Here is a 17,920-nt window from a genome sequence, read left to right on the forward strand (position 1 = left end):
GAGATGCAGGCGTTTTCTATTGTGAAAACCTGCTTAATTTTTTCAGAGGCCAGGACAAAAGTCACGCTCCGTACCAATCTTGCAATTTTATCTCTGCTTGCCATGTCAACCAGTCTGTGGAACTGGAGGCTTTCCATCCACCTCCTTTCCATTCTGACAGCTCCATAGGCTCTGCCCAGTGCCATTTTTTATCTGCTATATGGTGAAGTCCCATGGTCAAGCCTGGTCTAAGCAGAGGCTGTCCAAGTGGATAGTCAGGTCTGACTATGAGCTGGCCAACTTGCCCCCTGCAGAAAAGCTCACTGCCCATTCCACCAGGGGGCATGGCAACTTTGTGGGCTTTATTTCAGGGTGCATCTGTCAAGGGCATATGCGATGCGACAGTGTGGGCTCCTTCCCATACCTTCATCCCATACCTTCACCCCTTTTGGAACTAGAGTGTTAAGGGTGCCCCCCCAGTCGACCCTTGCAACACAGGCATGGCAGTGAGATTCTCCTTCAGCTTCTTCACCCTAGCTCCTTGATACAGGGGTTCCGAATGGTAACGCAGAGAGCAGCCTTCGGCTCAGCCTTGTAGCATTCCGGTTGTTTTGCAATCTTTGTTTCGCGAGGAGGTTGTGTGGTCCAGTGGTTAAAGAAAGGGGCTTGTAACCAGAAGGTCCCCGGTTCAAATCCCACCTCAGCCACCAACTCATTGGGTGACCTTGAGCAAGTCACTTAACCTCCTTGTGCTCTGTCTTTCAGGTGAGACGTAGTTATAAGTGACTCTGCAGCTGATGCACAGTTCACACACCCTAGACTCTGTAAGTCGCCTTGGATAAAGGCATCTGCTAAAATAAATAAATCTTGCCCTTGCGACAGAGAACCAGGGTTATGGTAATAACGTAATCGTTTTTTTCCCTCATGCAGATGTAAAGGTGAGGGAAGGACAGTCTAGTTTTGAAATCAGCGCACTAATAAATGAATTTATTTCATACCTGCCGATTAAATACTTCTGAAAGATGAGAACGAGTATCAGCGTGATATGCAGAGTGGCTCACCGTTAAAGGTGACGGCACGGATGTAGCTGAGCAGCTGCCGCCCCTCCACCGGGTCCATCTTCTCGCAGATGCCTGTGGCACCGGGGCACAGGTCCAGGTGCATGTTGTGCAGGGCGTGGGCCATGGCGTACACCGCGTCGATCACAAACTGCACCTTCCCCTCCTGCTCGTACGGGGAGTCTCGACTGATCCGCTCTTCCCCTGCCCGGAGAGAGGGAGCGGGAGGAAGAGAGAGAGAGAGAGAGAGAGAGAGAGAGAGAGAGAGAGAGAGAGAGAGAGAGAGCAAGAGAGAGGGGGAGAGAGAGAGAGAGAGAGGGGCAGAGGGGGAGGTGGAGAGGGAGAGAGAGAGTGAGAGAGAGAGAGAGAGAGGGAGAGAGAGAGAGAGGGGGGAGAGAGAGAGAGAGAGAGAGAGAGCAAGAGAGAGGGGCAGAGGGGGAGGTGGAGAGGGAGAGAGAGAGGTGGAGAGAGGTAGAGAGAGAGAGAGAGGGAGAGAGAGAGAGAGGGGGAAGGAGGGAGAGAGAGAGGTGGAGAGGCGGAGAGAGAAGTAGAGAGAGAGGTGGAGAGGGAGAGAGAGAGAGAGGTGGAGAGGGAGAGAGAGAGAGATAATTCTATTGAGAATATTGATAATAAACCACAGTGAAAGCAAGGTGGTGATCTGATTAGTTTATATCGAGAGAGATTTTCTTACAGAGAAGCAGACAGATGCAGTACCGCCTCACCCGTAGCTGCGTATCACAAGGATTTCGCCGAGAATGAGACAGACGGACAGACAGACGGACAGACAGATGGACGCAGTGTCCCCTCACCCGTGCATTTCTTCTTGCCGTCTTCCAGTTTGATCCCGGGTCTCGTCAGTTTGCATTTGAAGTCGTCCTCCCAGAACTCGGCGAACCAGATGTTCCTGCGGTTATTCTCCAGGGAGCGCGAGGTGAAGTACTGATCAAACCCTGAGCCAGACACACACACACACACACACACGTTTGTGGGACTCTATTTCAGGTTGACATGGATTATTTCAAAGTCTAAAATTGAAAGCATGCTTTTTGGGATTGTTCCTATACCTGGTGGTGTATTGTACTGTGCATATGTTTTTAACTTTGCACAGCATTCTAGGATGCATGACGTGAAGGGAGGGCGCTATATATAAAAATATATTTTGTATTGGCTACGAAAGATAATTTCGATTGAGTTTGTCTTACCCTCGATGGAGGCTCTCTTGGGCAGTATAGTGACCGCTCCTTCAGCTACATCCTCCTGGTCAAGGATCGGAGAAATCTTAGCACCCCAGCTGTCCGACCCCACGAACAGGAAGTGACCCGTCAGGTTGGCTTTCTTCGCTGCATCCAGGACGCGCCTGTGCAGAAAGAAATAATGTTGATCACATGTATAAGGCTTGCATTCATGCATGAATTAACAATTCAAACTAATTTTTGCATCGAAATTGTGCTACACGTCCTTCCTTGTGTAAGTGTGGCTGGATGACAAGGATTGAAGATTTTGACCACCGAAAAGGAGTCCATCAATATAAAATAAAATTCTTATACTATTCAGGGAACAAGCTCAATCGACCAGACCTTTCACTGTAAAGCTCTGGGCAAAAGTGTTGCATCACCCTATAGAATTAACTCATTTTTCTTCATAAAGCAGATATGGGGCAGCAGTGTGGAGTAGTGGTTAGGGCTCTGGACTCTTGACCGGAGGGTCATGGGTTCAATCCCAGGTGGGGGGGACACTGCTGCTGTACCCTTGAGCAAGGTACTTTACCTAGATTGCTCCAGTAAAAACCCAACTGTATAAATGGGTAATTATATGTAAAAATAATGTGATATCTTGTAACAATTGTAAGTCGCCCTGGATAAGGGCGTCTGCTAAGAAATAAATAACCTATCTATCTATCTATCTATACAAATATTTATATATAGTTCTGCTGTGTTATGAAAGCCTCCTACTCACCTGATGTCATCCTCGTTTGCGAAGATGATGATCCCGCGAGCATTAGACGTCTCCATCAGCCTCTTGATGATTTTGTCAAACTCGCCTGGTTTGGGTTCCCGAGGGATCTTCAGGGACTGAGCGATGCAGAGCCCGCCTGGAGACACAAAGACACACGAATTTGTTTAACAAAATGGGGTCCCTGGAGAACTGAAGGTTCAGCGGGCGCCCTCCCATCCCAAGATCGAGCCAGCTTCCTCTTCTAAACTCAGGAACAGCGGATGTCAGCAAGCTAACGGCCTCTGGACAAAGGCCAGTCGCCTGCTCGCTGGGAGTCTGCCAGCAGGGTTTCTCTGTGGCACAATGAGGAGAAAGCCATTGCCAAAGCCAATGCTCCCTCCAGAATTGCTAGTGAAGACAGGTGACTTCACACAGCCAGGAACCTGCGCTCCCCTGACTGTGCGACTCCCCCCTGCACACCATGCGGCCGTGCCTTTACCAGGGGAGACCCTCGGGGACCCCTGCGCTCCCCTGACTGTATGACTCCCCCCTGCACACCACGCGGCCGTGTCTTTACCAGGGGTGACCCTCGGGGACCCCTGCGCTCCCCTGACTGTTTGACTCCCCCCTGCACACCACGTGGCCGTGCCTTTACCAGGGGAAACCCTCGGGGACCCCTGCGCTCCCCTGACTGTTTGACTCCCCCCTGCACACCACGCGGCCGTGTCTTTACCAGGGGAGACCCTCGGGGACCCTTGCGCTCCCCTGACTGTGTGACTCCCCCCTGCACACCACGTGGCTGTGCCTTTACCAGGGGAGACCCTCGTGGGGACGGCAGGACTAGGTGTATTTCTAACCAGACAGGTCCCCTGGCTGTGCCGCCCTGCCCCTCGTACCTGCCTCCCTCGAGACCTGCACGAAGGCATCCACTCCACTCTCGCCGTAGTTCCCTTCCGACGCCAGTGTGGACACGTAGTTCCATCCCATCGCCTTGACGATGTCCACCATCGCCTGCGCCTGGTACGAATCTGGGGGCACCACCCGCGAGAAGAAGTCGTAGCGGTTATTATCGCTGAGCTCCGGCGCGGTCGAGGCGTAGCTGATCTGAGGGATCTGAGCACACGGATTTATTTATTACCTGGCTGATAAATACTTCTGAAAGGTGATTCGGAGCACAAGCGTCAGCACACACTAACATTACAGCACTGGCACGCAATGCATTATGGGAGATCTCAAGCAGAGAGGAGAAAGCAGATTTCTTTTCACTGTGAAATTTCTCATTCGTGAAACCACTTCCAATGTGCATTACTGTGTGCCCTAGCTACAGAAACTGTCCTCCCTCAATTTAGAAACCAACGTTATGCCACTGCCCCTAGCATAGGGGTGCTTTAATGTTTAGAGAGAATCACTAGACAACCAAAACAGAAAATGCTAAACAAGAAGTCTATGTTAGACAAGACTGCTCTGATATTTCATGCTAGTACCACGCTAATCTCTAGAGGAAAATCTGACAGATTTCTCACACATCCCTGATGAGGGTGTTCGAAAAGAGAGGGAGAGAGGGATGGAAAAGGGGAGGGAGAGAGGGAGGGAGAGAGAGAAGGAGAGGGAGGGAGGGAGAGAGGGATGAGAAGGGGAGGGAGGGAGAGGGAGCGAGGAAGAGGGAGAGAGGGATGGAAAAGGGGAGGGAGAGAGGGAGGGAGAGAGAGAAGGAGAGGGAGGGAGGGAGAGAGGGACGAGAAGGGGAGGGAGGGAGAGGGAGCGAGGGAGAGGGAGAGAGGGAGGGAGAGAGGGAGGGAGGAGAGCTGGGGATGGAGAGAGGGAGAGAGAGGGAGGGAGAGAGGGATGAGAAGGGGAGGGAGAGAGAAGGAGAGTTAGGGAGCGAGAGAGGGAGGGGGAGGGAGAGAGGGAGGGAGAGAGGGAGGGAGAGAGGGAGGGAGGAGAGCTGGGGATGGAGAGAGGGAGAGAGAGGGAGGGAGAGAGGGATGAGAAGGGGAGGGAGAGAGAAGGAGAGTTAGGGAGCGAGAGAGGGAGGGGGAGGGAGAGAGGGAGTGAGAGAGGGAGGGAGGGAAAGTGAGGAACCCATTTGGCAGATTATCTGTGGGGATTAAGCAGGGTTTTACTCAAATTAAGTTAAGCAGCACATGGAGATTCAGGAAAAAGTGAGAGAGAAACAGAAAGAGAAACATAGGGAGAGACAAGCTGCTGTATATCTCAGCAGCAAGCCATCTATACAGTGATAGTGAGAGATGGCCTTAATTCACAGATTGAGTTCAGACCACATACAGAACAATTAGCAGACCACAGCTACACTGGGAGGTCACAGAGAGGTCTGGTAAAGCATAGGGAAGCATTGTAAAGCACAGAGAGGTCTGGTAAAGCATAGGGAAGCATTGTAAAGCACAGAGAGGTCTGGTAAAGCATAGGGAAGCATTGTAAAGCACAGAGAGGTCTGGTAAAGCATAGGGAAGCATTGTAAAGCACAGAGAGGTCTGGTAAAGCATAGGGAAGCATTGTAAAGCACAGAGAGGTGTGGTAAAGCATAGGGAAGCATTGTAAAGCACAGAGAGGTCTGGTAAAGCATAGGGAAGCATTGTAAAGCACAGAGAGGTCTAGTAAAGCATAGGGAAGCATTGTAAAGCACAGAGAGGTCTGGTAAAGCATAGGGAAGCATTGTAAAGCACAGAGAGGTCTGGTAAAGCATAGGGAAGCATTGTAAAGCACAGAGAGGTCTGGTAAAGCATAGGGAAGCATTGTAAAGCACAGAGAGGTCTGGTAAAGCAAGGTACTCTATGATAAATGTGTAATAAAAAGCAAAGTTAGATCCCGTGGCATTCAAATTCATTGGGATGAAATCTTCCTAATCCAAGCGTTTAATCACCATAATGGCTTCTCCTTAGCCCCGCTCTCCTGCAGCGCCATCGTCGAATACATCCATCTGCTTATCAATGCTAACCTCTTAACATGAGGTATTGCCTATCTGTAGGGGGCAATGGTAGCAAAAGGCAGCTACCAAAGCACAGGGCTGAACTTGGTATCACTGCATTCCCACAGGCAGACAATAGCAATGCAATAATGGTTCTGTATTATGCTGAGGGGCAATGTTAGCACAGGTATAGGGCAGCTACAATGGGATGAGGCTGCTGTTGGTAGAATGGGATCACAGTGTGCTAACTATACTCTTCCCAAATTAATTTCAATGGCAATGCAGACACACAGACTGTGGCACTACAACGGCAATGGTTCTGTACTGAGGGGCAATGTTAGCACAGGTATAGGGCAGCTACAATGGGATGAGGCTGCCATTGGTAGAATGGGACCACAATGATATCACAATGTTATCACATCCTCACTGTGTGCAACTGTATCAGCACCACTGTACTATATTTGTTTTAGATCCATCCTGGTGCCCTAGCTAATAAAGCTGTGGTGGTCTCTTAATGGTTATGTTAGGATATAAGTGAAGAATGATTATTATTATTAATTTCTTAGCGGGCGTTCTTATCCAGGGCGACTTACAATTGTTACAAGATATCCCATTATTTTTACATACAATTCCCCATTTATACAGTTGGGTTTTTTACTGGAGCAATCTAGGTAAAGTACCTTGCTCAAGGGTACAGCAGCAGTGTCCCCCCACCTGGGATTGAACCCAAGACCCTCCAGTCAAGAGTCCAGAGCCCTAACCACTACTCCACACTGCTGCCCTACTAAATACCCTCTCCCCTGAGATGATTGGTGTACAGGATATTATACCTGAACACATTTCCATGTACGCTGAAGGGATTTTACAGTGATGATACATCAAAAACACATATCCAAGCGAGTTCTCCAATTAAAATCCTCTCATTCTTAGATCCCAGGTTCCCTTCAGGCCACAGCAATAATACTCTCTGTCTCTCTCTCTCTCTCTTCCTAGATCTAAATTGATCCAGCTGTCGTGCTGGCAGCCAGTGGCTCATTGTAAAGAAAAGTGACTGTTCTAATTCAAAGGCTTGACAGCCCCTCTCTGTGCGGTTATCACTTTCTCTCAGTTCTGCTAAATAGCTTATTGTGTGTCGGAAACTGTCGCTAAGCTTGATGCTCTGTAGAATCTGCGCTGTCACTTTCCTGATTTTGCAGAGGCTGGCAATGGTATCACAGACTGCTTACTGGAGTTTTCCCTTCGTTGCAGTGCACAGAGACAAACAATGGTGATTCAATAATGGTTCTGTACTGAGGGGCAATGGTAGCACAAGTATAGGGCAGCTGCAATGGGATAAGGCTGCCATTGGTAGAATGGGATCACAGTGCTTTCACTGTGCTGTATTACACTTTGCTGTGCTTTTACTATAGGAAACGTTTATAAGGGTTAGTTCACCATGGTTTGTTTTTTAATATGCTTTACCAGACCTCTCTGTGCTTTACAATGCTTCCCTATGCTTTGCCAGACCTCTCTGTGCTTTACAATGCTTCCCTATGCTTTACCAGACCTCTCTGTGCTTTACAATGCTTCCCTATGCTTTACCACACCTCTCTGTGCTTTACAATGCTTCCCTATGCTTTACCAGACCTCTCTGTGCTTTACAATGCTTCCCTATGCTTTACCAGACCTCTCTGTGCTTTACAATGCTTCCCTATGTTTTACCAGACCTCTCTGTGCTTTACAATGCTTCCCTATGCTTTACCAGACCTCTCTGTGCTTTACAATGCTTCCCTATGCTTTACCAGACCTCTCTGTGCTTTACAATGCTTCCCTATGCTTTACCAGACCTCTCTGTGCTTTACAATGCTTCCCTATGTTTTACCAGACCTCTCTGTGCTTTACAATGCTTCCCTATGCTTTACCAGACCTCTCTGTGCTTTACAATGCTTCCCTATGCTTTACCAGACCTCTCTGTGCTTTACAATGCTTCCCTATGCTTTACCAGACCTCTCTGTGCTTTACAATGCTTCCCTATGCTTTACCAGACCTCTATTATAAAGACATTTCAGAGGGCTGGATCGCATCAATATCAGGGTCTAGTGCTATATATTATAAAAACATTTCAGAGGGCTGGATCGCATCAATATCAGGGTCTAGTGCTGTATATTATAAAGACATTTCAGAGGGCTGGATCGCATCAATATCAGGGTCTAGTGCTATATATTATAAAAACATTTCAGAGGGCTGGATCTCATCAATATCAGGGTCTAGCGCTGTATATTATAAAGACATTTCAGAGGGCTGGATCGCATCAATATCAGGGTCTAGCGCTGTATATTATATTATTAATTGTGCGTTTCATAGCTGGTATGAAACACATACTCTCCCCATCTCAGTAGATGATTCTCTTTTAAGAAAACAGTCCAGAATTAAATGATCATTTGATCTTGTTTTAAAGCATACAAAAAGGCCATCAGGACCCTCCCACATATCGTGACACATATCACGTGTCACATGGTGACATTAGTGTAGCACTACACCCCTACCCAGTGGAGCCAACGCACACTCTACCTGGTAATAAGAAATCACCACCAGACAGACCATGTGCAATTAGTGGCTCCAATCCATTGTTCTGCTATTGCTGCTAATGCTGTGATCTGCATAATGGTTCCGCTGGTCACACTGGGATTATAATGGGATCCAATGGGATTTTTTTTCTAATGTTTCTGTACAGTTAGTGAAGATTCCGGAATGTCCAAGCCTGCGATTTGCATATTCATGAGGTCGTTGTCTCCCTGCAAGCAAGACAGGCTTGGGTTGGGCGTCAGCTAACAAGCTCATGAATATTCCAAAACGAATTAATATTAAAAAGACAATACTGTGCCATCTCCATTTATTTTCCCTGCATGCTAAATTTCTCTGCTGCTTAACGTCCCCTTTCGTTATCTGCTTAAATTGTGGAAATGATTGTCTCCAGTGTAATGTAAAGTCCCATATGCAATGGCATTTGCAACAGTGTGTAATGTCATACAATAGGTTGGATAAAAGTGAATCACTACAGCCCCAAGCTATAACTGCAGTTCCCGGTATGCCTCCTCACCTGCAGCAACAGTGAGGGATGCTGGGAGCTGTAGTTCTTTAACTGCAATGCGCTGTGCTGTGGTCTTGCAACACAAACGATACAGACCTCTATTACGATACCATACATCATGTAAGAAAGCATCCCAACTCATGGACACAGTGAAATGGTACAGTCCCGGCTATAACTGCAGTTCCCAGCATGCCTCCTCACCTGCAGCAACGGTGAGGGATGCTGGGAGCTGTAGTTTCTTAACTGCAATGCGCTGGGCTGTGGTCTTGTAACACAAGTGATGCAGACGCCTCTATTAGGACGCAATGACTTTACAATACGATATGTCGCTGGAGACTCACCGCAAAGAGCCGCAGCACGTTGGCCACCATGATGGACACGGAGCTGGCCGAAGCCCCGATGACCCCCACGACCCTGTCGGGCTTCCGGATGAGGGGAGGCTCCCCGTTGGAGCAGCGCACGTCGGACGTGTCTTTCTGGATGAGGGCTTGGACGAAGGTGAGGGACTGCTCCAGTGCGTAGGTGTCCCGGGAGCAGGTGTCCAGGATTCGCGCCCCCAGCGTGATGTTGGGCAGCAGCTCGGGGTCGCTGTTGATCTGATCCAGAGCGTAGAGCATGGCCTCCATGCGATGGATCCCCTTCTCCTTCTTCACCTCCCCGCAGGGCACCCCGGCCGGTCCCTTGGCGTGCACGGGGAACAGCCCCCCCAGAGTGATATCCCCCTCGATTTTGATGGAGTGCGGTTGGGCCGCCTGATTCACCGGAGAAGCTTGCCCTGACCACGCCCCCACCAGACACAGGAGGTGGAGCCACAGGACGTGACAGCTGTAGTAGCTCCACCCCCACACTGACCTGTTCTGTTGCTGGTGGTATTGTGACATCACCATTGTGGTTGTCGCGGAGACAGGCTCTCGATTGGTTGTTGGTTTTTTATTGGGGTTTTTTTCACCTTCTACGAGAGGAGACTGCAAAAGGAGAATATGAAAAAGGTTATTGTTCCTGTAAGTCATTAAACCAGGACTGAGACGATCACAAGCAAATGAGAATCAGTCACCATTTGAACCTGCTTTAACTTTCGCCTTTGGAGGCGAAAGTGAGAAAGGGGGCTCCTTCCAGTCCAGGGCAGGCTTGAGGCACGGAGGCTGAACTGCTCCTTCCCTCCCTCCCTCCCTCACCCCCCTAAGAGAACAGGTGCTCCCTCCATTCCAGGGCAGGCTTGAGGCATGGAGACTGAACTGCTCCCTCCCTCCCTCCCTCCCTCCCCTAAGAGAACAGGTGCTCCCTCCAGTCCAGGGCAGGCTTGAGGCACGGAGACTGAACTGCTCCCTCCCTCTCTCCCTCACCCCCCTAAGAGAAAGGGGGCTCCCTCCAGTCCAGGGCAGGCTTGAGGCACGGAGACTGAACTGCTCCCTCCCTCTCTCCCTCACCCCCCTGAGAGAAAGGGGGCTCCCTCCAGTCTAGGGCAGGCTTGAGGCACGGAGGCTGAACTGCTCCCTCCCTCCCTCACCTTTCTTTCTTTCTTTCTTTCTTTCTTTCTTTCTTTCTTTCTTTCTTTCTTTCTTAGTCTCCACTGCAGCATTTGCTAAGCACTAAAATCTATTACAATTCTATAAATACATCATTAGTAACACATGAACTACAGGTCTGTCACGTTTGTTAACAGCCCACTGAACTGAATAGAATTTAAGAAATGTGCTTTTAGTAAGAAAAAGAAAACACGTCAACATTCAAGCCCTTAACAGTATACCAGGCTTTACTTCTTACGTTTATTTCAACTGTAATTAAAAAACAAAATGCTATCGGGCCCCATTCACACAGCTTAAACTCATGAGTTTTTGAAATAATGATATATTTTTGTGAGGGAGCAGTTCAGTCTCCGTGCCTCAAGCCTGCCCTGGACTGGAGGGAGCACCCTTTCTCTTAGGGGGGTGAGGGAGGGAGGGAGCAGTTCAGTCTCCGTGCCTCAAGCCTGCCCTGGACTGGAGGGAGCACCCTTTCTCTTAGGGGGGTGAGGGAGGGAGGGAGCAGTTCAGTCTCCGTGCCTCAAGCCTGCCCTGGACTGGAGGGAGCACCCTTTCTCTTAGGGGGGTGAGGGAAGGAGGGAGCAGTTCAGTCTCCGTGCCTCAAGCCTGCCCTGGACTGGAGGGAGCACCCTTTCTCTTAGGGGGGGTGAGGGAGGGAGGGAGGGAGCAGTTCAGTCTCCGTGCCTCAAGCCTGCCCTGGACTGGAGGGAGCCCCCTTTCTCTTAGGGGGGGGTGAGGAAGGGAGGGAGGGAGCAGTTCAATGCATCCGTTATTATTGCTAATTACCTGTGATCAGTAAACTGTTATCTGATCGAGCCCAATGGATTTTTAAGGACTCACCCTGTGTTTTTTCTGACTGCACCAACCCTGCTCCTGCAAAGCAGCATTAATACATTCTCTTGATGAGAAAGGAAGGCAGGCATCCTCCCCTTCATGTGAATACCACTGTTCATCGTCTCTCAACTGCCATTCATGCCCTCTAGTCCTTTTCTCTCTCTCTCTCTCTCTCTCTCTCTCGCTCTCTCTCTCGCTCTCTCTCTCTCTCTCTCTCTCTCTCTCTCTCTCTCTCTCTCTCTCTCTCTCTCTCTCTCGCTCTGCTGTGTTTGAAATCTCCATTTGGACTGGCCTGATCTTTCTAAAAACCTCCAATCCATTCCTCTTTTTTCTTCTACATTCTTCTAGATCTTTTATTTAACATCGTGTAATCAAAGAAACTACAAAATGATGTCACAAAAAATCAAACGCTGTGGTTGTGTGGTCCAGTGGTTAAAGAAACAGGCTTGTAACCAGGAGGTCCCCGGTTCAAATCCCACCTCAGCCACTGACTCATTGTGTGACCCTGAGCAAGTCACTTCACCTCCTTGTGCTCCGTCTTTCGGGTGAGACGTAGCTGTAAGTGACTCTGCAGCTGATAGATAGTTCACACACCCTAGTCGCCTTGGATAAAGGCGTCTGCCTAATAAACAAATAATAATCATTATCACATCATCAATGCTGAAAACATGAGTCAACATTTTATTTATAGGAGTCTAAAAAAAAAATAAAAGGAAAGTGGGTAGTTAGATTAAGAATTTGCTACAGCAGCGAGATCATCTGATTCGTGCCAACTCAAAGCCCTGTGGTGTTCAGTAACAGCTTCCTATCGAGAAGCACGTGGTTCAGACCTGTTAAAACGCGTTTGAAATGAGGCTGTCCCCAGCAGCGCTCTGATTGGCTTACACGCTCCAGCCTGAAGTACAGTACTTATTTCAGAACAGAAGACAGCGCGCTCTGGTCCCTTCTTTAATTTGGGTTAATTATTTGGGGTAATAAGTTTTTTTTTTTAATCAGGTTAGTTGAAAACCGGAATAAGCGTGTTTAATTGAACCAATTATTGTCTTAATTAGTTCAGATTAACAGGTGTTCCAGCTCTTTAGAAATTGATGATGTAACGACACCTAGAAAACGTGCAGGATCGGGTCTCTAGGGCCAGGGCTGAGACCTCTGATCTAACGCGTTACTGCTGCTGTGTCCTTTTGGGACATAAACAGATAGATAGATAGATAGATAGATAGATAGATAGATAGATAGATAGATGGATTTGTCTACATATATATTTATGTAATAAATATAGTGCATATTTTTAAAGAGGAGACGATTTTCTATTCAGGGATACCAAAATATTTACAGCCTGATTTTCAGATGGTTTATTTTTAGTTAGAAAACAGAGGTCCGAATGCATCTGATTTTCCAGTCTTTTACAAGTCAGTTAGCCACATTTCAATAGTGTGGTCTTCCATTTAACTGGAATACAGCGAGGCAGCGCTCATGCAACAATGGGATTAAAACAAGAAAGGAAAACTCAATTCTTAGCCACCCAAGCTGAGCTTTTGCACGATGAGATTTTAACACATCAAGCTGAGTTTCGGCAAAAAGGTCCAAACACTGCTAAATTTAAAATACAGGATATAACAATACAAAAACGTCGAACAAAGAAGTCCAAAAACGATTCTGGGATCTAAAGCGCAGCAGCAGTTGTTGATGATGCAGAGTTCACCCTCCTAGTCTCTGTAAGTCGCTTTGGATAAAAGCGTCTGCTAAATGACTAAATAATAATAATAATAATAATAATAATAATAATAATAATAATAATAATAATAATATAGTGCTTATAAAAATCCTTAATTAATTCAATATCACAATGTATTCTCTGATTCAATATTAATATTCATTAATATTTTGTAGATGCAATATCTGAATCTTTCTGTCTGCTTGTGAAAAATGAAAATCAAAAATTAAATATGAGTTTGTTACATATGTTTTAGAATGGTGTTAATTATGAATTAAATATATTCTAAAATTAGCCACTGAGAAACCCCTGTTTGAATTTTCGGACGAAGGCGCTGTTTTCCATGATAAATGCGTCCTGGCATGAGCCGGGGTACTTGGCAACTACATCTGTGATAATTGAGCATCAAAACTTGCACAGTTAAAAAGGATGACTTTTTCATTTCTTGAATCTGGAGACATTGCAACATGTGTGCAATCTGTTATACCGAGCACGTTTTGGGAAGCCAGACCACTGAAATACACTCCCTTGCCCTATGAAAAGTGCATCTGTGGCATCAGTCAGTATCTTTGACGCAGAAGACTGGCAGATGTCTGATCTGTCCCCATCTGTTGTCTGGGTGGCACCCGTTGCATGGAAATGAATGTCTACTGAACCCTTTACCGGTACAGGTATGGCGTAACATGAGGGCTGTTTGTGATTCTAAATCAAACTTAAGCAGATCACACAGCTTGTTATAGAGCCTATCCTATCTACGCGGAAAATGTTTTACACATTTACAAATGTCTGACGGGGATGAAAGGTTCTGGGTTTTAGTGTAGGGTCGTTTTTTTTCGCCTCTCTTTCCTGTCGGGCTGCAGTCGGAGATTTGGAAGCCCCTCGATATTCTCCATAGATTACAGCTCAGTAGCGGTCCCGGTTTAAATAAGACGCGAGAGGGGTCGTGTCTTAAATTAGCGAGTGTATTTTTCTGTCCTAAGTGGGCACATGATCAGTGTTTTGCAGCTTTTGAAAATAAGACGTATTTGCAACATAGAGCTTAATACGGATTTCTTGCTTATCAAACTGTATTTTCATCAAAGCTTACGTACGCCCTGAAATTCAACAACGCAAACAACTTATTGGACTTTTGAAAATACAGTTCACCACCTATCTGGTATCGAAAAGGTGTGTTGCGACCTGTTTTTCATTTTTCCCCTTCTGAAAATCAGGCTGAGTGAGCAAGTAGTCTGAGTGAAGTTATCCGGCAACAAACTCCCCATCTAGATAGATAGATAGATAGATAGATAGATAGATAGATAGATAGATAGATAGATAGATAGATAGATAGATAGATAGATCGTTTTTTTAGGTAGAAATAAAAAGTATACATACCTACAATGTTCATCTTCAACTATGTTTTCTGGTCACTCGAGTTTTAAAATGATCACAAAAACAGCGTCTGATAAACTAGAGCCAGTTCCAAAAGACATACTTCATATTGCGTAGGAGAACACGTTTTAATAATAATAATAATAATAATAATAATAATAATAAAAATAATAATAATACTATTAATAATAAACGTATAGATACAATCTATATAAATAAACTTGTATTACATTTTTTTTTAGAAAGAAAGATATTTAAAGGAAAAATAAATCCTTCAATAAAAAGCACACTTTGTTACCGAGTTGTTTTTTTTTAATAGCATGGAATCATATTAAAACGCCGTGTTGTTCCAGCATAGTACAGATCACATCTAAATCCTTTGAAAGCCGTCGATGGTGTGTGTGTGCTAGTCTCTGTCTCTCCATCTCTCTCTCTCTCTCTCTCTCTCTCTCTCTCTCTCTCTCTCTCTCTCTCTCTCTCTCTCTCTTTATTTGCTGCCCTAATGGTCCCAGCTTTGAGGATTGAAGAAATTACTATAACGTTGAATTATGAAAAATAAAAAAGCACACACACACACACACACACACAGACACACACACACACACAGCCTCTCTCTCTCTCTCTCTCTCTCACACACACACACACACACAGCCTCTCTCTCTCTTACACACACACACACACACAGCCTCTCTCTCTCTTACACACACACACAGCCTCTCTCTCTCTTACACACACACAGCGCCTCTCTCTCTTACACACACACACACACACACACACACAGCCTCTCTCTCTTACACACACACAGCCTCTCTCTCTCTTACACACACACAGCCTCTCTCTCTCTTACACACACACACACACAGCCTCTCTCTCTCTTACACACACACACACACACACAGCCTCTCTCTCTCTTACACACACACACACACACACAGCCTCTCTCTCTCTTACACACACACACACACACACACACACAGCCTCTCTCTCTCTTACACACACACACAGCCTCTCTCTCTCTTACACACACACAGCCTCTCTCTCTCTTACACACACACACACACACACACACACATATAAACGTGGTTCCATTCATGCTGCGTTCTAGCCCTATGAAGGGGCGTTTCATTCGTTATTTTATGATACATTAAAATAAAGAGTATAGACCGATCCATATAATAGAATAAGAGATGGGGGGGCAGTGGATTACAAGGTTGCAATTGCATCAAGGGGTTCTGCGGACATTATAAACCACGAGAGCGAAGATTACAGACGAAAATCACAACATCTTGGTGTTTATCCAGATACACACCTCACAAAGACGTCCTTTTTTTCACTTCCTGTATACATATTAAACAAAATCAATTAATAAATAAAGGGGAGGTATCTAAGTAAATAAATCATACCTACGAGAGACCTTGCTTCCAGTTCGATACCAAGAGGGACGGGTGATGAAAGATCCACGCGTCATAGTTCATTAAACGCGCGCGTTTAGTATTTCATCAGGAGTTGAGCTTCTCTGTTCTCGCTCAGTCGCACCTAATTGCTTGTGAAATGTCCCGCCTATGCAGATCCGTGTTTTCCGAGTGACTTGTATTGATACTGTCATCCCAATGCGAGCAGATGCCAGCGTTGTCCTGCCGTGAACCGCTTTGTATGAATTTTCTGGGATCCCCGAGGCTTTTTGTGATGTTAACGTTGCCCCCCCCCCCCCGCCAATAAATAAATAAATAAATAAATAATATTTTAGAAGAAATAAAATTAGATAATGCACAGAATAATAAAGCAAAATAGAGGGATAAATAGACTCGATGCCTGAAGGTTTAGCTAGAAAGGACTAGCAGACTGTTACATCATTAACTATGCAGTAAATTACATCACAAGGCCATTAATAGATTCCAATCGAAATAAGTGAGTGAAAATTGCTGTAGAACTAAAAGCCTATATACCTCCACACTTTCCCTTGACACAAATATGTTAAACAACCCGAAACGTTGGGACGTTGGCTCTTTTGAACAATATATACAGTATATATGTAATTATAGGAGTCTAAAGAAGGGAAGTGGGTAGTTAGATTAAGAATTTGCTACAGCAGCGAGATCAGCTGATTCGTGCCAACCCAAAGCCCTGTGGGGTTCAGTAACAGCTTCCTATCGAGAAGCACGTGGTTCAGACCTGTTAAAACGCGTTTGAAATTAGGCTGCCCCCAGCAGCGCTCCGATTGGCTTACACGCTCCAGCCTGAAGTACACTACTTATTTCAGAACAGAAGACAGCGCGCTCTGGTCCCTTCTTTAATTTGGGTTAATTATTTGGGGTAATAAGTTTTTTTTTTTTTAATCAGGTTAGTTGAAAACCGGAATAAGCGTGTTTAATTGAACCAATTATTGTCTTAATTAGTTCAGATTAACAGGTGTTCCAGCTCTTTAGAAATTGATGATGTAACGACACCTTGAAAACGTGCAGGATTGGGTCTCTAGGGCCAGGGCTGAGACCTCTGATCTAACGCGTTACTGCTGCTGTGTCCTTTTGGGACATAAACAGATAGATAGATAGATAGATAGATAGATAGATAGATAGATAGATAGATGTACACACACACACACACACACACACACACACACACACACACACACATATATATATACCCGTCAACTCACCCTCATTTGCCGTTTTCTACTGTCTGCAAAGGTCATGAACACGCTCTGTGGGTATTGCAATTCCCGCCTGTATCCAGCAGGGTTTAGGACCTAAGGGAAGCCCTGTGGCAGTGCATGCATTCAGCGCGCGAGGATCCTTGACCATCTGCTCTGGCCAGGTTGGCCAAAGTTGGCCCATCCAGTCCTGGTCTTTGTTCCAACCCTGGTCTCCAGAAAAAAAAAGCTCAGAAAAACAGCGTTTCAATTATAACATCTTTCTTTGCCAAAGAAAGAACGGAAAGTTACAAACGCAGAGACCTTTACATGTTGTGACTAGTCGAGCAAATCTGGAGCCCACATGCTCCCAGACTGACACACTGCAGACTATTCAAAAGAAAAGACTGTCACACAGATAGTGAGACGCGATTCTATTACAATTTCAGCACCAACCTTGCTTCAGAAATCCAGATTGACTGAAAAGACGTGTTTCTATACAGCAACAGCGCTTGCATTTCAAATACAAGAGAGTTGACTGGAATAGTACTGACATCTGGGTCAAAAACGCATTGTGTTTCAAGTATTCGCTACACGTTATCGATCCGCCACGTGTGTGCGGTGTATGAATTGCAATATTATTATTATTATTATTATTATTATTATTATTATTATTATTTATTTATTTATTTCTTAGCAGACGCCCTTATCCAGGGCGACTTACAATCGTAAGCAAATACATTTCAAGTGTTACAATACAGGTAATACAATAAGAGCAAGAAATACAATAATTTTTGTTCAAGTGTGACAAACCACAATTCAATAATACAGCAGATAATAGTGATAGTTACATCAGGATGTGATTAAATAGTGATAGTTAC

The 17,920-nt window shown here is 45.8% G+C and overlaps 1 protein-coding gene across 4 annotated transcripts in view; it reads right to left on the reverse strand.

The window, feature by feature from the left end:
- The window catches only part of LOC117401607 (metabotropic glutamate receptor 6-like), a 29,761-nt gene extending 12,328 nt beyond the window's left edge, over nucleotides 1-17,433 (reverse strand). For 2 of the 4 annotated variants that reach the window (XM_059017164.1, XM_059017165.1), the window contains exons 1-7: nucleotides 11,332-13,104; nucleotides 9,310-9,933; nucleotides 3,869-4,085; nucleotides 2,994-3,129; nucleotides 2,240-2,394; nucleotides 1,847-1,987; nucleotides 1,041-1,241 (exon numbers count right to left, since the gene is read on the reverse strand). In XM_059017164.1, coding sequence (XP_058873147.1) covers nucleotides 1,041-1,241; nucleotides 1,847-1,987; nucleotides 2,240-2,394; nucleotides 2,994-3,129; nucleotides 3,869-4,085; nucleotides 9,310-9,933; nucleotides 11,332-11,607 — 1,750 coding nt within the window. In that variant the 5' untranslated portion in view covers nucleotides 11,608-13,104. Of the gene's footprint in view, nucleotides 1-1,040; nucleotides 1,242-1,846; nucleotides 1,988-2,239; nucleotides 2,395-2,993; nucleotides 3,130-3,868; nucleotides 4,086-9,309; nucleotides 9,934-11,331; nucleotides 13,105-14,413; nucleotides 14,847-17,066 lie in introns of those variants that run through there. The other 2 variants (XM_059017166.1, XM_059017167.1) reach the window with 2 other exon arrangements.
- Nucleotides 17,434-17,920: the final 487 nt, after the last annotated feature.

Source organism: Acipenser ruthenus, chromosome 55, assembly GCF_902713425.1.
Source record: "Acipenser ruthenus chromosome 55, fAciRut3.2 maternal haplotype, whole genome shotgun sequence".
NCBI classification, from domain to species: Eukaryota; Metazoa; Chordata; class Actinopteri; order Acipenseriformes; family Acipenseridae; genus Acipenser; species Acipenser ruthenus.